The sequence below is a fragment of the Coturnix japonica genome, chromosome 22 (assembly GCF_054131305.1).
Source record: "Coturnix japonica strain WE chromosome 22, WE-NBRP24, whole genome shotgun sequence".
NCBI classification, from domain to species: Eukaryota; Metazoa; Chordata; class Aves; order Galliformes; family Phasianidae; genus Coturnix; species Coturnix japonica.
In genome coordinates this window covers 10020955-10040354 of record NC_140684.1, presented here as the reverse complement: position 1 = coordinate 10040354, position 19400 = coordinate 10020955, and the positions used below count along the sequence as shown (strand labels likewise).

Sequence of the window (19400 nt, the reverse complement as noted above, 5' to 3'; positions counted from 1 at the left end):
TCCTACTGGGTCCCATTGATCCCATTGATCCCCCCGCTCCCCCCGTCCCTCCTATGGTTGCACCCCGCTCCCGACCCGGTCAATGCCGGGTTCAGGCCGGACAAGGCCGCGGTGCTACGGGCCCGAGCGGGCGGCAGAGCTGAGCACCGGGCCGTGATGGCCGTGTGACGTACACACGCTGTACATACGCTGTACATGCTGTCTATATGCTGTCTATATGCTGTCTATATGGTGTCTATATGCTCTATATGCTCTATATGATCTATATGACGCTCTATGTGCTGTACGTGGCGCCCCGTTCCCGCCCGGTTCTCACCCGATTCCCGTCGCTCCGCTCCCGCCTCTGCCGCGTGCGTCTCCCCGCCCTGCCCCCACCGACCCGCCCGGCTCAGCCAATCACCGCCCGCCGTCGCCGGTAACGCCGACCAATGAGCGGCCGGAACGCGGCCCCGCCCAGCGCCGCGGAACGTCACGTGACACGGAGCGGAGAGCGGAGAGGGGCGGGACCCGGGGAGAGGCGTCCAATGAGAAATCACAGCGCGTCCTGCTGCAGCCAATCAGGGGCGGGCAGCGCTGCGACTCGGGCGGCGGCGCGGGAGCGGGGTTGGGTCGGGAGCGCGCACAGCGGGCACGTGCACGGCGGGGCGGGGCCGGACGGCGCTTATCGGACATCGGATATCGGACATCTCATATCACACATCTCATATCACTTATCACTTATCGCATATGGTGCCGTGGCCGCTCACGGCACCGTCCGCCCCCCCGTGGTCTCACCCCGTCCGTCCCCGTCTCCGTCCCATCCCGTTTCCTCCCGCCCCGCAGTGATGTTGGCTCCGCTCCCACACGATCCCAATGGACCCGGAGCTGAACGATCCGGTACCGCCCCGCGCTGCTCCGAATCGGGGCCGTGTCCCGTATCCCATGTTCCATATCCCCCGTCCCCTGTCCCATGTCCCATGTCCCGTGTCCCGTCCCGTCTCATCCCGGCGCCGTTCGCTGCTCCCCGTGTGTCCCCGCTCCCGTCCCATCGCGGTGTCCTCACGGTCACAGCGCAGCGTTTGGGGCCGGCCGGGCTGAGCCGGGCGGGGACGAGCCCAAGGGAGGAAGCAGGAAGAGAAAGTCCCGTTTACTTTCAGTTTTGTCCTCCCTGGAGAAGCGGCCGCTGGAGCCGCTCGGTCACTGCGGGCTGACGGCCCATGGCGGGTGAGAACGGCCGGCGGTAACGGGCCATGGGGGCTGCCGGGTCCTGCCGGGTCCTGCCGTCCCTGCTGAGCATCTCACAGCGCAGCTCACGGCACCGCGCGGGCTGGGACGGGGCGCCCTCATGGGCGAGGAATCCGTGACCTGCGGCACTTTGTGCGGACACGGGAAGAGCCCGGGATGGGCGAGAGAGTGTGGGGAGGAACCGGGGGAGGAACGGGGGGAGTGGGGAGGAGAAGGTGGGAGCGGGAGCCCCGGAGCCGTGGGGCTGCACGTGCTGACCGAGCTGCCCCGCAGACCAGGAGCTGCTCAGGGTTCGCGCTGGGTTCGTGAGCCGCGTGCGGAGGGCGGTGCTGTCCAACCTCCTGGACGAGCTGCTGGCGCATCAAGTGCTGAACCAGGCGGAGGTGGATGAGGTGCAGGAGGGAAACGCCGTGACGACCGACAAGGCCCGAAACCTCATCGACACCGTCCGCCTGAAGGGCGCTAAGGCCAGCGCCATCTTCATCCACAGCCTCAGGAAGCACGACGGCAACTTGGCGGAGCAGCTGGGGCTGAGCGCTGGAGCAGGTGAGAGGCGGCGCCATCCCCTGCCCTGGCCGCGATGGGGCTCCCAGACCCGAAGACTCGGGGCAGGCAGGAATTCCCGGTGTCACGGCGCTGTGCCAGCGTGAGCCCCCACCACGAGGTGACAACGGGGCTCTCAGTCCCCTGCAGGCATCCACTATAGGGCGGAGATGGGCTCTGCTTGCCCCCCATGCGCTGTGACAGCTCCCTCTTGCCCCTTCCAGCGTAACCACCTTTGTGCTTACAGACCCTCCTGGTGCGCCGCCAGCTGCCCCCAGCACTGCGGGCTCCTCCAGCCCCGCTGTTAGCAGCCAGGACCTGCAGTGGATGCAGCAGTGCACCCAGAGCGAGTACCAGCGCATCAAGGAGGCAGAGGGAGATCAGGTGCTGTGGGTGGAGGCGATGACAGAAGGGCTGGAGCGTGGAGCAGTCTCGCTGCCAGAGGGGGCAAAGGCTGCCAGGGGTCATCAGTGGTCCATGAGCAGGGCAGGAGCTTCGGGAAGATGCCCCAGGGCCGGGGAGGTGCGTGTGCTGCACACATAGACCTTGTGCATCACCTTGTTCTTTCATTGCAGATCTATGACATATACCAGCCACGGGAGAAACGAACCCGTAGGGCCCTGCTCATCTGCAACACCAAGTTTGAGCACTTGAGCCAGCGGGCTGGGGCTGAAGTAGACGTGAAGGAGATGACAAAGCTGCTGGAAGCGCTGGGCTACTACGTGGAGTGCCACGATGACAAAACTGCCCAGGTAAAGGACTGCAGAAAGGTGCTGGGACAGGTCCCAGGAGACCCTGGTGTGCAATGGACATGGGGGGCTCAGGGCAGACATGGCTGTGAGGGATCTCAGACACACAGGGACACTTCTGTCCCCAGCGGCTCCTGCTCTCGGCTGGTGGCTGGATCCACACACTGATGCTGATGCTCCTTCCTCGTGGTGTTTTGCAGGAGATGGACACGGTCATGAAGGAGTTTGCGGCTCACAAAGATCATTGCACCTCTGACAGCACCTTCCTGGTGTTCATGTCGCACGGGATCAGTACCGGGATCTGCGGGACCAAGAGCGACGGGACCACAGACATCCTCCCCTTCAGCGCCATCCACGAGAATTTCAACAACAAGCACTGCAGGGCGCTGATGGGCAAACCCAAAGTGGTCATTGTCCAGTGCTGCCGTGGAGGTGAGTCCCTGCTGCAGGGCCCCTGTCAGGTGAGCAAGCAAGGCAGGCCCACCTGGAGCACGGGCTGGGGTCGGGGCATCCCGTCACTGACAGCTGGCCCTGCCTTCCTAGACAACACGGGATCTGTGCTGATGTGTGACTCCATCGACCCTAAGCCGCCCACTGTCACCTCGGACAGTTTGAGGTGTGTACAGCTGCAAGGTCGTAAAATCAGAGCAGCTCACCTGGAGAGTGATTTTGCCACTTTATATTCCTGCACACCTGGTAAGTGATTCCATGGAGAGAGTTCTCCTGTCTGAAAGAAGGGAAGGGGGGCGGGACTCCCATTCCCTGCCCCGTCAGTATTTCCCACACCTCCTTCTCAGGGTGGGTTGACAGGGTCCCAGTCTCCTGCCTGTGCTGATTGCTGCTGCCTTGGGGAACACCAGTGGAAGGACACTGAGCATCTTCTGTCTCCTCAGATACCGTCTCCTGGAGAAGCCCCACAGAAGGTTCTGTTTTTATCCAGAGGCTGGTGGAGCAGTTTCGAAAACACGCCTTTAACTGTGACTTGCAGGAGATGTTCCGCAAGGTGAGGCTTTGGAGGTAAATGCAAATGCAGCCACACCAACGTGGTGCTGCAGGAACTGGGGCAGCCAGGGCAGGCTGCTTCTCTGCAAACTTGGGGAGCAGGCTCTGTCCTAAAAGGGTCCAGGTGCTCAGGTTTGGTTCTCCCTATGGGGATCAGTGTCCTGCCATGGCGCTGGGTTGGTGCAGCCCGTGGCTCCCTTTGCACCAGCACACCGTCCTGGGGATGCCTCCCGATGCTTCACACTGCAGCCATGCTGGAAGGGGAACTGCTTCCAATTTCCTGTTCTCTCTCACTCCAGGTCCAACGCTCCTTTAAAGACTTTCCTCGGCAGCTGCCAACACAAGAGAGGACCACGATGCTCAAGAAGTTCTATCTCTTCCCAGGGCTCTGATCTCCTGCCGACGGTGAGTTTTCCCACTTCACACTTGTGCTCCACGCCTGGCACTTTGTCAGTGGGCAGGAGCAATTCCTCATCACACCTTGGCTCCAGAGCACACAGCTCAGGCTTTATGTCCCAAGGAAATGAAGGAAATAGAGGCCAAAACCAGCTCTGCAGAAACAGTGAATCTCCAAACTGACTTTTTCTCCCTCTGCTTGGCAGCTACAGAGCCAGGACAAAACAGTCCTCAGTCTTCTCTTCTTCCTCCCTTTGCAGCCTCTGAACAACTTCAAAGTGACCAAATTCCTGCTGGAAGCAGCATGTGCTCAGCGCTAGAACAGTGTGTGTGCACCTGGTGAACATCTCTTCACCACCCCAAGCAAAGGCTGTGAAGCATCTCCCGTCTGTGACAGACACCATCCGTTGCTCTGGGAGCCACTTCTGCCCTGTTGACTAATAAAAGGATTAGAACACTCAGCACGTCTCCTCTGCCTTTAGTCTGTGCTGGTGGGTGATGGCCAGCAGCAGCTGCTGCGTTGTCTTCTTGGGGACAGTTATGGACAGGTCAGGAACCAGAGCTGAGGGAGGAGGGGGCAGCCGGCGTTGGGGGGTGGCTGGGCTCCTAGAGAACCCACTGCTGCTTGGTGTGCATCTGCTCCCTGTGCTGCTGGGATGTGCACTGCTCTGTTTTCTGCTTCTTCCATCCCTCCTCACCCAGAGCTGGGTGAGAGCTACACTCTGCCCTTGCAGCAGTGCTGCCTCGTGCCCTGCTGTCCCTGCCTAGCTCCAGTTTTTGCCCTGTGTGCTCTTCAGGTTCCCATATCCTTGGGATGAACCTGGAGGGAAAGTGAATGTAAACCCATTCCATATGCAGGCCCCAAGCCCAAAGCAGAGCAGGGTGGGTATCCATGCTCTCACAGCTCTGTTCTGCAGCCCATGGCACGGCCTTTCTCAGGAGGCACCTTCCTCCCTGTCCTTGGAGGTGGTGGAGGGAAGTGATTTCCTCTGGAAGCCGTGAAAGGTCCTTAAAGCTGCATCTAACAGCACAACTGACACCTCCCACCACTGTCCCCTCCAGGAAGCAAGAGCCTTTTCCTGTGCCCATCAGTGCCCCCCTTCTCCTCCACAGCATCCAAACCATTCTCTGCCTTGGCATGGATTTATGTTTATTGCAAGTGCTGCAAATCATTGTCAGCTCCACCACCACGTGGTTTGGTGGTAGGAAAAGGAAAGGGTTTTCCTGCCCCCTCCTACTGTCCGAAGCACTGGGGTGCATGTGGGCCATGTCCTTGGCCAGTGCCACCCCATGTCCCTGGGAGGTGACAGGAGGGCTCGGAGGGCTGGGAAATGTCCTCAGTCTGTAAAGGTGGCAGCTGCTCTGATCCTCCCCTTGCAACGCGCAGAGCTCCTTGGCTCCTGTGCAGTGCTTGCAGAAACCCCAGCAGGCAGCACTACGGTGATGGCAGGAAATTGAGGACAGCAGTGATGAACTCTTCAAACTTGTCCTGATGGACGATGTGGCCGGCGCCTTCGATGAACTGGATGTCTGCTTTGGGGAAGAGGCGCTGGATCTCTGGGTAGTCTTTGGAGCTGCAGGACAGGGGAAAACAGCGTGAGAAGTGTGCTCAGAAGGTGCACTCAGGTGTTTTCCTTCAGCTGCTGCAAGCTGAGGGATCTCAGGTCTTACCACATCCTTTCTGTCACTACTAGGAAAGGTTGGGGCTCCACCCCACCCACAGCACATCACTGTCACTGTCACTGGCTGCTTGAGGCACAGAACTCATTCCAGGCCTTTCCCTACCTCAATGCTTCCTCCCAGCCTCAACAGCTGCAGGATGGCACAAGGAGTCAGACCACTGACTTTGAACAGCTTCTCTTCAGTCTCACCTGATATAGGGCGAGTTGGATCCTCCCAAAAACAACGCAGGACCAGTATATGGCTTGTGGAAGGCGGGGAAGCTCATGATATCTGCAAAGTGATGGGAAATAGCATCCAGGTTCACTCTCCAAACATAGCGGCCCTCCACCTCTATCAGGTTGGTGAGAAGAAACTGTCTCAGCTGAAGATCCTGCCACAAAAGGGGAACGTGCCACTGGGTCACATGTGAGAGCAATGAACCCTTGGGATGTGCTGGTAGCCTCCGTCCTACCCAGCTCACAGCCCATGCACGTCGTGTCCCCCAGTGCCCCTGCAGCCCTTGTGACCCAGCTGCCCAGGTCAGCACGGAGCTGGCAGGAACGCAGAGTCCCAGGGTTGGGGCAGAAGCCCCTTCCTAGGAGAGGGATCTCCCACCTGAACCACGGAGCTCAGCTGACTGTCAGCCAGCTGCCGGGCTGCGGAGCGGGACAGACCAGCCGGGACGTTCACTGACTTCATGGCAGAAATGTAGGCAGGGAACTCGGAGATGTGAGCGGTTGAGGTAGGACCGATGTCTACGCAGATCAGACGCTCCACCAAGTCTGGCTGAAAACACAGACATCAGGCTGGATACGAGCTGACATCTCCCAGCTCTGAACCAGAGCAGACACAGGGCGCTGCTCTGTGTTAAAGCTCCCACCTTTAACACACTGAGCCCCATCCCACCTCCAGGAGCCCCACACATACACATACACACACCCACCCGCTGCAGTGCCAGCACCATGGCCGTCTTGCCGCCCATGCTGTGTCCCACGAGGATGCACTTGGTGATGCCCAGCCGTGCCAGGAGCTGCTGCACGTCCACACTCATCGCCTCGTACGTCATCACCGGGCAGTGCGGGCTGCGGCCGTGATTGCGGGCGTCCACCGACAGCACCTGCCCGAACGGGGGCACCGCGTCACTCGGGGATCACAGCGGGTGATGGGGGATATGGGGGATGTGGGGGATATGGGGATATGGGGGTTATGGGGATATGGGGGATATGGGGGATATGGGGGTTATGGGGGTTATGGGGGATATGGGGGTTATGGGGGATATGGGGGTTATGGGGTTACGGGGCCGCCCGTGGCGCTGCAGGGCTCACCTGGCCGCCAAAGCGCCGGGACAACGAACGGGCCACGGTGTGGAAGTTCCCGCTGTTACCGAACATGCCGTGGAGCAGCAGCACGGGCGGCCAACGGCCACGGACACCGACCTCGGTGTGAGCCAACGGCACGGCCCTGCGGGACGGAACGGGATGGAGCGGAACGGGATGGGGTCAGGGCCCCTCCTCGCTGCCCACCACCACCCCCCCACGTTACCGGCCCTTACGTGACGGCCGAGCGGGTGAAGGGGGGGGGGGGGCGGAACGAGCACCGGGACAGCACGCCGAGCAACATGGCGGCGGGAGAGCGGCGCGACCTTGTGACGTCATGAGAGGCGACAACGGCCCGATGTAGGACCGAGTGCGCCCCCTGGTGGTGGGAGGAGCGTGAGGGGAATGAGGGGCGGGATGGGATGGGATGGGATGGGATGGGATGGATGGGATGGGATGGGATGGGGGTACGGGCACGGGACAACAGGGACGGGATGGGATGGGTAATGCAGTGCTGTGCTGTGCTGAGCTGTGCTGTGCAATGCAGTGCAATGCTGTGCAGTGCTGTGCACTGCCGTGCTGTGCAGTGCCCTGTGTGCCACCCCGTGTCCCCGCACAGCACCGCACGACACCTGGGCTCTGCCCCAACTTCTGCCCCCCCCCGCAGTGCTCTGCTGCCCTGTGTTGCCATGTTTAGGCCGCAGTGCTCTGCCAGCCCGGCACAGGAGCAGCCCCCAGCACTACGATGGCTCCGGGTCCCTCTTTGGCACTCGGTGCTGTGCTTTGCTCCGTGCGCTGCTCTGCCAGCGGGGGGGGGCAGGGCCGCAGCTCTCAATGTTCTCCTTGTGCTGGGCTGGCACCAAGGTCACCTGTGTGCGGGGCCGGGGCGGGACCCGCGTCCCCGGGAGCCCCAGGGCGGCCCCAGCATCGCTGCTGATCCTTATCGGGGCGGCCATGTGTGCGGGGCGGGGGGGAACATGAGCCGCCCCCCCATTCAGACCTGCCGGCATCGAGCCGCCCGCGGGGCCGGGCAGCGGGGAGCGGCCGGAGCAGCTGCCGAGCTCTGCCCCCCGGCTGCGAGTTTGTGACGGCGGTTGCGAAGCGGCCTCGGGGGCCGGGAAGGGGAGAACGGGACACGGCGACGCACCTGCGGCTTTGTCCGTGCCCGATGGAGCGTGCCGGGAAGGCGGGGGCCGCCCGGCGCCGGGCAGAGCCGCACCGCGCTGCCGGGCCGGGAACAGGCGGTGCGGGCGTTGTGCAATGCGGCCTCGCCCCTGACTTTACGGGGGGGAAAGAGCCAGACTTTGTACCGAGCGGCAGGGAGTGCCCACGGACGGACGGCAGCCGGGCAGCCACTGCGATCCTGCGGCCCGGAGCCCCCCCGGTGTGGGGCTGGGAGGGGGCAGATGGGGAAGGAGCCGAGGGGGGTCAGGTGGGAAAGGTGCGGGGATGCCCGTCCTCAATCCGGTGCCGTCGGGGTCAGCCCCGCCCCGCTCCGTGCGTGGGGCCGGCTCCGTGCTCATCCCCCACCTGGGAGGGACGGGGGGCTCCTCTGCGCTGCAGTGTGTTCCCATTGAGGCTGCAGGGCTGGCGTCAGCTCACGATGCTCATCTGCCCCACGCCGCCTTCTCGTGGGTACAACCCGTCACCTCCCCAGCTGGATCTCACCCTCTGTCCCCCCCGTTGTGTCGAGGGGCCCAAGGACACATGGATACCAAAACAGGACTCGTTTATTGACAAATGTAACTTGTACAGACCACGCGTAACAGGGAGAGAAGGTGCCCGGCCGGCGGGGGGGGACCGGCGGGGCAGGGCGGGGGGGCACGGAGCGCAGCTTCCTCGTGGCGCTGCCGCTCGCAGCTCTCCTGGCAACCCGAAACCGGCTCTGTTTACATGAAACCATCGCTATTGACACAGCCGCCCGCCCGGCACTGCCCGGCCCTGACCCGGCTCCTGTCCCATCGCCCCCCCCGCCGCTCCCCTGCCCGCTCCCACCGGGGCCGGTCACCCTCAGGGACAGGCGCTCTCTCCCCGGCCCGCGGGGCGGAGGGTCCCCGGCGGTGCCGGTTGTGGCGGTGGGGCTGGAAATGGGGGCGGCCGAGCTCCAGGAAGGGCTGGGCCGGGGGGGGGGCGCGGGGGCTCACACATAGTTCCTCTTGTCATAGCTGGTAACGGCGGAGCGCGGGGCGGAGTAAGCCACCTTGCTGGGCGCGTACCTCTCGTCTTTGGGGGGGCAGGAGCAGCACAGCAGGGCCCCCCCGAAGAGCAGCAGAGCCGAGGCCGCCCAGCCCACGTAGAGGGACGTGCCCAGCTCCCGCTTCTGTGCGTCGATCACCAGCGGGTTGTAGAAGTCCCGGATGATGGTGTTGGCCGACCAGGAGACGGGGATGAGGGTCATGATGCCGGAGAGCAGGAAGATGACGCCGGAGACGATGGTGATCTTGGCCTTGGTGGTCTCGTCCTCCACGCAGCGCGTGCACTGGGCGCCCACGATGGCCACCATCAGGCCCAGCACGGCCAGCACGATGGCCACCACCAGCAGCGCGCGGGCGGCCTGCAGGTCCTGCGGCAGGGCCAGCATGGAGTCGTACACCTTGCACTGCATCTGCCCCGTGCTCTGCACCACGCAGTTCATCCACAGCCCTTCCCAGATGATCTGCGCCGTCACGATGTTGTTGCCGATGAAGGCCGTCACCCTCCACATGGGCAGCGCGCAGCAGATGATGCTGCACAACCAGCCCAGCACCGACAGGGCCACCCCTCCGATCTCCAGCCCCATAGACATGGTGTCCGGCTCCCGGGCGATGGCAGAGAGGAACCCACTGACCGCAACCACCCCGTGCTCCGCTCGCCGCCGCAGCCGTGGGGATCAGCTTACACCTGGGTGCACCTGTGCTTATAAGGGCTGGCGGGGCCGGGGCCGGGCTGTGCTCGCTCAATGCCCGCCCGGGGTGGGGTTTGTCGCTGGACTCTCCTCTCCACTGGCTCCGTCGCCTTGTCCCACACCCTCCCCTTTGTTTGCGGAGATGGCGCAGTGGAAGGAAGGGGGGGGAGCAGCCACCTGAGATGGCCACCGCAGCACAGGGCTGGTTTCGGGGCGTGGGGTGGGATGGGTGCCATCGTCACAGCCTGGTTACATGGAGGGCTGCGGTGCACGGCTGGAGGCTGCCCAGCTCTTGTCTTGCTGTGTGCCCTGCTGCCCACCTGCACCTCAGTGCCCCCCAGGGAGCCCACACCAACGCTGACCCCTCCAGCCTTCCCTATAGGAAGCAGTGAGAGCCGAGGACCCCTCAGCTTCACACCGGTGGTGCTGGAGGTGTCCAGGGATGGGGCTGAACCCCCCGCCAGGCACAGAGCAACACAACACAGTGCAGAACAGCACGGGTCGGTGGGAGCCCAAAGCCTCACGGCCCGGCCCTTCCAGCAGGGATGCTGTAGGTCACAGCCTGTTGTATTTCTGGAGTGCTTTATCAGATCTCACGTTTAACATAGTGTCCAAAAGAAAGGCAGTTTATTTAAGATTACGGCCTTGTCGGTATTTTTATCCGCTCACAGATTGCTCCTTATCTCGCCGTGGCTCAGCGAGAGCAGGGAGCACTCGGGCACCTTTGCATCACCGTGCAAAGTGCAGCCCCTTCACCTCGCCATGATGTGCTCCGTGCTGCTGGCCCTGCACAGCCCCCCAACCCACACAGCCCCCAGCCCACCCACACCCACCTGTCCCCTCCTGTCCCCTCCTGTCTCCTCGTTTCTCCTCCTGTCCCCTTCTTCCTGGCCCCCCCTCCCCTCCCTGTTCCCTCCTATGGGACGTACAGTGCTGGGTGTGTCTACGGGAATCCCCGACCAGGTGATAAATGTCTTTACTCATTGTGCTCACATATTTTGTCCTTGAAGGAAGCAGACAGAGCACGTAATGCTCCCGCAGTGTCACCCAGTCCGCCCGGCTCAGTGGCAGCTGGAGAAGGAAAAACAAAGCTTGTGTGAGCCGACCCCGCGAGGGATCCCATCCTGGGGGGCAGAGTCCCCCCATTGAGCCCCCTGAGCCAGCAGGGTGTTGCTGTGTGCAGCCATCCCCCCCCAGCTCTGCACGGCCAGAGCGCTGCAGGTATTTCAGCCCCCACCCCAGGAATGCATTCGCCCCCTGCTCTCGGCTGACGAGTGCCTGCAGGCGTGCTGCAGCCTGTTCCCTGCCGTTGCTGAGGGCTCCCCTACAACTCATTAACTACACGAGAACACGGTGGCAGAACCGTGGCTGGAGCCCCCCTGCTCAGCCCCTCAATGGAGGGAGGCCCCCACCCAGCCGTGCCCTGCAGCACCCAGACACTCCCACTGTGCTGGATCAGCTCCTGCTGCTCCATGGCACCCCCACATCCTTGGTCTGGGTGCATCCAGCACTGCACTGCACTGCAGCACCCCATGCCCAGCCCCGGCTCCCTGTGGCACCCTGCCACCCTACAGCAGCCCATGGGGTTGGTGGGCACATGGGGGTCCCGTGGGGTCCCTGTGCAAGCAACACCCCAAAGGCTCACACCAGGTGAGGTGCTGCTGGGGGGTGTGCAAAGCCATCCCAAGGATGGAGCTGGGGCAGAGTGAACTTCGGGGTGCACAGACACTGTGTGCACAGCAGACACTGCACACACACACACACACACACACATAAACCCCCCCTGCTGGCTGGGATGCACGGACACACACGGGGAAAGGCACAGGTGCACAGGTGCACACATGCGCAGAGCATCACACACAGGTGCTCACAGGCACAAAGAGCACAGAGACACGGTCAGACAAAGGGAAAGGCACAGGTGCACACACACACACACACACACACACATACACAGCAGCTGCAGACATGGCTGTGTGCACACACACACAGCGGGGTACCCGTGGGGGATGTGCACAAGCAGACACACTCACCGGTACGACTGAGAGCAGACAGAGGCTCACACATACGGCAGCACAGACAGAAGAGGAATGAAAGCACACGCAGATGGGTGCACACACACACACACACACACACACACAGGGGCAGGGAAGGTCCTGGGGCAGGGGCTGTCCCATTCAGCGCTGTGGGGCAGCGGCACAGGAGCGGGGTGACGGCTGCCCTGCAATCAGCCCCACGCGCCGCGCCGCCTCCCCACCCCATCATCCCAAATTGCCCAAAGTACAGGGCTGGTTGCACGCCGGCCCGGGGCAGCAGCAGCTGCCTGACTCACAGCAGAGGAAGGGGCAAATGACCGTGGTTTCGGGGTGCCGGCTGCCGCACGCTTTGGGACACATTCCTGTGGTGAGGGACGAGGCCTGATGGTGTTTACCCGAAACGGCCACGGGGGTGGCAGGTCTGTGGGGGTCCCATGTGCCCCCCGGTGAAGCTGCCCCCTTGAAGCTCGGAAGGGATGGGGAGCAGCACTCCCAGTGATGGGACCAGAGAGGCCACACGATGACACGTGGATGGGTCCAAACCCGAGGGGTGTGTGAGCCCTGCCGTGCTGGTGGCCCTTCTCCATGAGCACCTGCATGAGGACAGCCACCGTGGTGACCCCATCCCCATCCCCATCCCCACCTCCACCCCGTCCCTGTTCCCATCCCCGTCCCGTCTCCATCCCGGTCCCCATCCACACGTGCCCTTCGTGGTACCGGCTGCCCCGGGGCTGGTGACGGCACAGCAGCACCAGCAGAAACCGCCCCGGGCACCGCGGGGCCGCGTCCCGCTCACGTGCGTGTTGCGGGGTGTGGGATGTTCCCCCGTGGTTGCGGTCGCGGCCCGGCCGGCGCCTGTTCCCCCCAGGGCAGCGGGGTGAGCGCGGCTCGGTGCTTATATTTCAGGCGCGGGGCCGTCGATCTGCCCCGGCCAGGGCACACAGACGTGCATTGTTGAAGCCCCTTTGGCGGCGGCGAGGAGCAGGTAAGGCGGCTCCGGCATCAATGGCAGCTCTGTCTGACGGCGGGGCGGGGACAGCGCTGCGGGGCCCGGCAGGGGATGGCGGTGCGCCCCGCATCGCGCCGTGCCCGGGGCACCCCCACCCCGCGGGGCTCGGAGCGGGCCCGGCGTTCGCTGCGGTGCCGACCCCCGCACACGGACCCCTCACATCGCGTCCGACGTGGCACCTGCCCGGGATGTGGCTGCGGGCTCTCACGTCCCTTTGGCTTAGCAGCGCTTTGGCCCGTTTGAAGCTGCTTTTTGCTCAGTAAGTGGATAGGGGGGTTTGTTCTCTCGGTGACTCGAGGCTAAAGCTCCCGCTCCTGGCAGCGGTTCCTTTGCACAGCCCTTTCCACGGGCTCTTGGCTGAGTCTGGAAACCTTTGCTTTCAGGTAGAGAAAAACAACCTTAGTGTGCACATTTCAGCCGGTCAGGGGGGTTTATGTCAGGCACAAACTTTTCGGGAACATTGAGTCTCCAAGGACTGTGGGTAACTAATCCCCGTGTGCGCCGCGGGGAGAGGCTACTCAGTGCTGCGCCGGCTCCAGCACAGCCCCTGCTCCAAACCCGGCTCCCTCTGCTCGCCCCGTTGGGACCTCAAGGTACACAGTGCGGCTGTTTGCTTGGACAGAATGTGGGGTTGAGGGAGAGGGGAAACGCTGTCAGTGTCTGATGTGGGGACACCTGCCAGCACTGTCCCCGCTGGTGTCCTTGGTGCGGCACAAGGTCAGGTCTGGCACAGGTCTGTCCGTGACCCTGTGGTGCTGAGCATCGTGGTGAGCAGTGACTGCCCAGAGGTGGGCTCAGCACCTGGCTGTGGGGCTGTGGGGCTGTGGGGCTGTGGCATGGCCCCGTTCCACTGTGACAAGGGCCTTGGGGTGGGGTGAGCCCCCCGTTTTGGTGTGGAGGGGCTCCTGCTGTGCACTGTGAATCCTTCAGCTCCGTGCGATGCTGCTGTCACTGCACTGCTCCCTGCCGAGCCCTGTGTCTGTGGCAGTGCTGGGACACGGGCTGCCTGGGGGTCATGGGAAGGGCACGACGGCTGCTTCTCCATGTCAGGCACCGCTTGGAGGATGTGTCACATTTTGGCTTTAGTTATGGTCATTGGCTGTCAGACAGCCGTGCTGGCACCTGCTGTGGCTCTGACATTGCTGCACAGTGCATGGCCGTGCCTTGCTCCCACCTTGCTGTTTGTCCTCAGACCCAGGCACGGCCCCGAGCCCTGCAGGGATGCGGCCTACACAGGGCTGGGCTTTTCCTATGGAGCTGTACACACGTGTGCACACGCCTGCTGCAACCCCAAATGACAGTGTGGTTGGCGCAGCCGGCTGCGAGCCCAAACCACATCCAGCCTGGGGCAGGGTCAGCCCTGGTGCTGCCTCCCTATGGGGCTGCCCCAGGCAGGGGATGCTGTGGGGTAAATGGGTCCCTGCCGCCGCCCCGCTGATTACAGGGAGCCCTGAATGCACTTTGGCTCCATGGTGGGCACGCTGGTATGCCAGCAATGTGGGTGCTCCACGGGTGTGGATGGATGGATTGAGGGAGCACCTTGGCAGATGGTGTCTGCCCCAGACAGCCAGCAGGGAGGGCTGCAGCAAGACCTGAGTGTCCCCATTGTCTGGCCTGGCTGGACACTGGTGTCATCCTTGTAGCATGGACCATGCATGGATCGTGGAGCTGCAGCCACCCCAGGCCCATGGTCTGTGTTGGAGCAGGAGCCTCCTCTGTGCCCAGAGACACTTGGTGTGCTCAGAGGCAGCTCCAGAGCCCATCACAATGAACAATTAGCAATTAATTAGCAATTAATCATATCAGCAAGGTGCTGTCAAGTTTCACCAGCAGGTGTGAGGATGCAGTGCCTGGTGGGGGCTGGCCCTTCTGACCCCACAGGGTTTCCCTGATACCTTATCCACCCGCGTCTGCGTGCTTGGGAAACCGAGATAACCCCGGGCCCTGCTATCATTCCCAGAGATTAAGCTGGGGGGGAAGTGGTGCAATGTCTGCCCTTTTGCTCCGTCTGGCTCTGTGCTGCTCTATGTGCATCCTGGGGGGTTTACTGAGGGAGGCGTGAATGTGTGAGGGGCTGCTGGGCTGGGGGCTCCCCCTGCCCGCTCTGAGCAGTGCTGTCTCTGTTCCGTGGCAGCTCCAACCAGTTTGTGAGGCTCAGTGGGGAGGTGCCTCCTGCCCGAGGCCGAATGGAGGGATGGGAAGCGCTCGTACCGTGCCAGGGAACAAACAAGAGGTGCTTGTGCCCTGCCGGCATGGAGCCCAGCACGGGGCTGGCATGGGCCCATGGAGGCAAGGGCAGGAGCTACGGGGAGGAAACTGAGGTAGAGAAGCATGGAGGCATCCATGCAGGTCATGGAGGAGGTGCTGGGAGCGATGCTGGAGCAATTCCCATCCCGGATGGCACCGCTGTCCCCCAGCACCCTGAGCTGGGCTCAATCCAGGCGTCTCGTGCCTGCGGGCAGCGTGTGGCTGCGATGCTGCTCCTGGGTGGCCTCATCCCATCCCTGCACGGCCCGTGGGAGCAGCGATGGGCTGCCATGGCCCCATGGCCGTGGGGAGAAACGCCAGCGGAGGAATCCTGGGAAACTGGTTCTTCCCCTCCGTCCGGTGCTGGGACGGCGGAGCTCCTCCCTCAGCGAGGGCATATAACGCCCGGCATGGTCCCGGCGGGCGGCACTGCGTGGAGGGAGCGATGGCCTCCATGGGGCTGCAGGTGCTGGGCATCGCCCTGTCCGTCATCGGCTGGCTGGCGTCCATCCTGTGCTGCGCGCTGCCCATGTGGCGCGAAACCGCCTTCGTGGGCAACAACATCGTGGTGGCTCAGATCATCTGGGAAGGGCTGTGGATGAACTGCGTGGTGCAGAGCACGGGGCAGATGCAGTGCCGGGTGTACGACTCCATGCTGGCCCTGCCGCAGGACCTGCAGGCCGCCCGCGCGCTGCTGGTGGTGGCCATCGTGCTGGCCGTGCTGGGCACGCTGCTCGCCATCGCCGGCGGCAAATGCACCACCTGCGTGGAGGACGAGACGGCCAAAGCCAAGGTGATGATCCTCTCCGGCATCACCTTCATCGTCGCCGGCGTCCTCATCCTCATCCCCATCTGCTGGTCGGCCAACGCCATCATTCGGGACTTCTACGACCCGCTGGTGGCCGACTCCCAGAAGAGGGAGCTGGGCTCGTCGCTCTACGTGGGCTGGGCGGCCTCGGCGCTGCTGCTGCTGGGGGGGGCCATGCTGTGCTGCACCTGCCCGCCGCGCGGAGACAAGCCCTACTCCGCCAAGTACAGCGCGGCGCGCTCGCTGCCGGCCAGTAACTACGTGTAGGGCCGAGGATGCCCCGCGGGGAGCGGGTCTGGGGCCGGGGAGCTGCGGAGGGGATGGAGCGAGGGGGGGGTGCGGACAGAGCCGCCTTTGTTCACAGGGATTGGAGCTGGTTCTTTAATCCTGCTGGGATGGGAACAGCGCGCTGCCGTCCTGGCTGCCCGCCCGACAGCTCGGGGCACCCGCGGCGTGTCCTCGTTGGGGCCGGGGGTGCTGGGCCGGGACTCTGGATGCGCCGGGCGTTGTCCGTTGTCCCACCGGTGACACGCGGCTCCGTGCGGCTCCGACTCGCCCAAACGCCGCCGCGGAGGATGGGGGGAGTCCCCGGGAGATGCCCCTCGAGTCTGTCCCAGGGGACGCCGTGTCTCCGTGGCACACAGTGCGATCTCGAGGGACGTTTGGTGCTCTCCCCCCTCCGTGCCCCCAGTTCTTCCTCTGACCTACTTTCGGCGATCTCGCCTGGCTGTACGCACTTAGGATTTCTCTCGGCAGCTCGCCGGGGCGCGGGTATCATTATCCTGGGAGTGGGAAGGCAGCGGCTGGGCTGGGAGAACCGGTCGGGGAGGCGGCACCGGGCTCTGCGCTGCGCTTCTTCCATCAGTGGGGCAGGAGCAGCCGGGGGACTCGCGGTACCCCCGGTGTGGCAGCACCCGACCCCACGCTGCAGCCATCCCGCATTAAATGACAGTGCCGCACCCATGTGCTCCGTTGTCTTTATCTGATGGCCTCGGTGATGGGGTAACCTGTGGGTTCCATGCTGTGTCTGGGAACACCAGCGTGAAACATCCCAAATCTGGGGGGACAGCCCCAGCCTCCCACCCCCTGCTCCCCACCCCCGGCCCTACCACAGCCGTGCTCCCCCCCCGCCCCTGGGGAGGTGACAGCGGGCGGTTCAGCAGTGAGATGCCTTCACAGCACTGAGGCCACCCCACGCTATCACAGAGCCCCGGGCACTGGGGCCATCGCCCCACGCTGCTCCTGTCTGACCGGCTGTACCGAGCAGGAAGGAGAGGCGGGCGCCGGCAGGACGCGGGGTGTTGGGATGGGTTGGGACGCCCCGGGGCTGCTTGGAAGCACCTCGGGGCTGGTGTGGGTGACAGCAGTGCTTTGCCTATCTGCCTTCTGGCCTTGGACCTGTGCCACTGCACATCCGGTGTGTGGCCAGCCCTGGGAATGTCCTTTGTGGCACCTTGGGGCACACGGGGACAGCACACCGTGCCCAGTGTGGGGCAGAGGACATGGACTGTGTGGCTCTGGTGCTCAATGGGGACTTTGGACTTTGCTGGGATGGGGATGGAAGTGGGCAGCCCAAATGTGTTGGGAATGGTGACGGATGGTCTGCAGCAGGAGACTGATGCTCTGGCTCTGTGCTGGGATCCACTTTGTCACTGCCTGTCCCCAGTGAGGACACCCTAACCATGTCCTTATGGCTATATGGCACTGGGGGTGGCTGTCCACCATCCCAGCCCTGGCCCCTTTCTTCTCCTGAGAGGACATTGTTATTGGCCCTAACACTGAGCACAGTGCAATGCCAATGTGTGAGAGGTGCAGGGATGGAGCAGGGGCACAGCTGGGCAGGAGAGGCCACAGAAACCGAAACTGGGAGCAGGAAAACTGTGGTGAAACCTGGAACAGCTGCAGGGTGTGCCAGGCACAGCCGATACCCACTGCCACACCAGGGCCATAAAAACTCAGCTGCTCCCAGTTGTCAAGTGTGAGTCCTGGCCCCTCATAGGTTGCCGTGGGGTCTGCTCTGTATGGGGCTGTGCAGTGACTTGAGATGAGCCTGCAGTCATGGTGTGGTGCTGCAGTTGGTTCCCCAGAGTTCCCCATCCCAGAGCAGCACCCTACATCTGCATTGGCCCTGTCTGTAGTGCCCTGGGAGGGCCAGACCGGCCTTGGTTTGTCAAACATGCTCCCGGTGCTGCTTCTCTAAAGGACGAGGAGCCGGTATCGCTGAAAGTGCTGAGCCCTGCAGCTGGTATTGCAGGCAGACCTGGGCTCGTGCCCATTCCCAGCGTCCCAGACAGGAAACCCAAAGGGTCCAAAGAGTGCTGCAGCACAGCCACCAAGGGCAGAGTGCAGCCTGGGGCAGCCGGGAGGAGCGCCCTGTGCTGCTGGGACACCGTGGGTGAAAACATGATTTGCTGGGGCTCCTGCAGCTCAGCCTCCTCTGGACATGGGAGCTCAGTGCAGGACAGGTCCCCATGGTGCCCTGCAGCAATGCCCCATGCATGACACATCCCCCTGCATCCTGCAGCCATTCCCATCTGGATGGCCGTGGGATGCCTCCATGCAGAAGCTGAGAGCAGCTCGGTGCCCACGTGTGTGATGTGATGGCTGTGCCTGTCCCCGCAGGTGCTGATGGCGACGATGTCGATGCAGCTGGGTGGGCTGGTGCTGGCCGTGCTGGGCTGGCTGGGCTCCATCCTCACCTGCGCGCTGCCCATGTGGAAGGTGACGGCCTTCATCGGTTACAACATCGTGGTGGCCCAGGTCTTCTGGGAAGGGCTGTGGATGAACTGCGTCTACGAGAGCACGGGGCAGATGCAGTGCAAGGCGTACGACTCCCTGCTGGACCTCACCTCCGACCTGCAGGCCGCCCGCGCGTTGGTGGTCACCTCCATCATCGTGGCTTTCCTCGGCCTCCTCACCGCCATCTCAGGGGCCGACTGCACGCGCTGCATGGAGGACAAGAGCTCCAAGGGCCGCGTTTCCATCGTGGCGGGGGCCATCTTCGTGCTGGCCGGCATCGTGCTGCTCATCCCCGTCTCCTGGTCTGCCAACAGCATCGTCACCAACTTCTACAACCCCATGGTGCCCGAGGCCCTCAAGAGAGAGCTGGGGGCTGCCCTGTACATTGGGTGGGCCTCCAGTGCCCTGCAGCTGCTGGGTGGGGGTATCCTGTGCTGCTCGGGGCCACCCGTGGAGCAGGACCACTACCCCAAGTCATACCGTGCGGTGAAGGGCTGTGGCCCCATGGGCTACCCCATGAAGGACTACGTGTGAGCTGCCCCAGCTGGGCACCGGCCCATGGGCACACCAACACGGTCCCTATCCCCCTGACGTCCCACATCCCCTGCCTGCACACCGTGTCCCCATGCCAGCTGTGTCCCCCCCTGCTTTGTCCTTCCCACAGGCTGGTGACAGTGTGTGGCCCCGTCCTGCTGCCCTCCTGGGGCACTGCTGCTGCTCCCAGCTCTATAAAGGTCTTGGTGCCACTAAGGCTGCCTGGGCTCGTTTTGAAGCTGTGTTGTGACACT

At 63.4% G+C, this 19400-nt stretch overlaps 6 protein-coding genes across 13 annotated transcripts in view; 3 read left to right on the top strand and 3 right to left on the bottom strand.

Annotated features, from left to right (window-relative positions):
• Window positions 1-352, bottom strand: part of MTMR4 (myotubularin related protein 4) — a 32011-nt gene extending 31659 nt beyond the window's left edge. Inside the window, exon 1 of the mRNA XM_085522361.1 lies at window positions 317-352. The gene's annotated coding sequence lies outside the window, so the exon portion shown is untranslated. The remainder of the gene's footprint in view (window positions 1-316) is intronic.
• Window positions 353-582: 230 nt separating this feature from the next.
• Window positions 583-4375, top strand: LOC107322632 (caspase-1-like). 5 transcript variants are annotated; one of them, XM_015880851.3, is made up of 9 exons: window positions 1129-1203; window positions 1498-1770; window positions 2015-2151; window positions 2343-2519; window positions 2717-2948; window positions 3060-3212; window positions 3410-3519; window positions 3818-3923; window positions 4175-4375. In XM_015880851.3, the coding sequence occupies exons 1-8, from the start codon at window positions 1197-1199 to the stop codon at window positions 3908-3910; spliced, it is 1182 nt and encodes a 393-aa protein (XP_015736337.2). In that variant the 5' UTR covers window positions 1129-1196; the 3' UTR covers window positions 3911-3923; window positions 4175-4375. The 5 variants fall into 5 exon arrangements, with proteins under 5 accessions (XP_085378492.1, XP_015736337.2, XP_085378488.1 ...); XM_085522362.1 differs by having other exon boundaries at window positions 3410-3533; XM_085522366.1 differs by lacking the exons at window positions 1129-1203; window positions 2015-2151 and adding an exon at window positions 583-876.
• A 668-nt stretch (window positions 4376-5043) lies between these two features.
• Window positions 5044-7253, bottom strand: ABHD11 (abhydrolase domain containing 11). 2 transcript variants are annotated; one of them, XM_015880853.3, is made up of 6 exons: window positions 7119-7253; window positions 6902-7037; window positions 6520-6693; window positions 6192-6362; window positions 5786-5967; window positions 5044-5488 (listed from the first exon to the last, which is right to left on the bottom strand). In XM_015880853.3, exons 1-6 carry the CDS (start codon window positions 7229-7231, stop codon window positions 5350-5352), a joined length of 915 nt encoding a protein of 304 aa, XP_015736339.3. In that variant the 5' UTR covers window positions 7232-7253; the 3' UTR covers window positions 5044-5349. The 2 variants fall into 2 exon arrangements, with proteins under 2 accessions (XP_015736339.3, XP_015736340.2); XM_015880854.3 differs by having other exon boundaries at window positions 7129-7210.
• A 1351-nt stretch (window positions 7254-8604) lies between these two features.
• Window positions 8605-9763, bottom strand: LOC107322722 (claudin-3). The gene has a single exon (XM_015881049.3). The coding sequence runs from the start codon at window positions 9675-9677 to the stop codon at window positions 9033-9035; it is 645 nt and encodes a 214-aa protein (XP_015736535.2). The 5' UTR covers window positions 9678-9763; the 3' UTR covers window positions 8605-9032.
• A 2821-nt stretch (window positions 9764-12584) lies between these two features.
• On the top strand, window positions 12585-19362 carry LOC107322710 (claudin-4-like). Of its 3 annotated transcripts, none has more exons than XM_015881037.3 (2): window positions 12585-12794; window positions 18496-19362. In XM_015881037.3, exon 2 carries the CDS (start codon window positions 18502-18504, stop codon window positions 19144-19146), a length of 645 nt encoding a protein of 214 aa, XP_015736523.1. In that variant the 5' UTR covers window positions 12585-12794; window positions 18496-18501; the 3' UTR covers window positions 19147-19362. The 3 variants fall into 3 exon arrangements, with proteins under 3 accessions (XP_015736523.1, XP_085378485.1, XP_032304343.1); XM_085522359.1 differs by lacking the exon at window positions 12585-12794 and adding an exon at window positions 12901-13077; XM_032448452.2 differs by lacking the exon at window positions 12585-12794 and adding an exon at window positions 13278-13411.
• LOC107322708 (claudin-4-like) lies at window positions 15229-16836 on the top strand. Its single transcript, XM_015881035.3, has one exon. It carries the CDS (start codon window positions 15346-15348, stop codon window positions 16138-16140), a length of 795 nt encoding a protein of 264 aa, XP_015736521.2. The 5' UTR covers window positions 15229-15345; the 3' UTR covers window positions 16141-16836.
• Window positions 19363-19400: the final 38 nt, after the last annotated feature.

Coding starts and splice junctions, on each gene's coding strand:
- LOC107322710 (XM_015881037.3), top strand. CDS start 18,502: ATGGCGACGATGTCGATGCAGCTGGGTGGGCTGGTGCTGGCCGTGCTG.
- LOC107322708 (XM_015881035.3), top strand. CDS start 15,346: ATGGGCTGCCATGGCCCCATGGCCGTGGGGAGAAACGCCAGCGGAGGA.
- LOC107322722 (XM_015881049.3), bottom strand. CDS start 9,677: ATGTCTATGGGGCTGGAGATCGGAGGGGTGGCCCTGTCGGTGCTGGGC.
- ABHD11 (XM_015880853.3), bottom strand. CDS start 7,231: ATGACGTCACAAGGTCGCGCCGCTCTCCCGCCGCCATGTTGCTCGGCG. Junction 6,694..6,901: donor CCCGGCGCTTTGGCGGCCAG/GTGAGCCCTGCA, acceptor CCGTTCGGGCAG/GTGCTGTCGGTGGACGCCCG. Junction 6,363..6,519: donor TGGTGCTGGCACTGCAGCGG/GTGGGTGTGTGT, acceptor CTGTGTTTTCAG/CCAGACTTGGTGGAGCGTCT.
- LOC107322632 (XM_085522362.1), top strand. Junction 2,949..3,059: donor TGTCCAGTGCTGCCGTGGAG/GTGAGTCCCTGC, acceptor CTGCCTTCCTAG/ACAACACGGGATCTGTGCTG. Junction 3,213..3,409: donor TTTATATTCCTGCACACCTG/GTAAGTGATTCC, acceptor CTGTCTCCTCAG/ATACCGTCTCCTGGAGAAGC.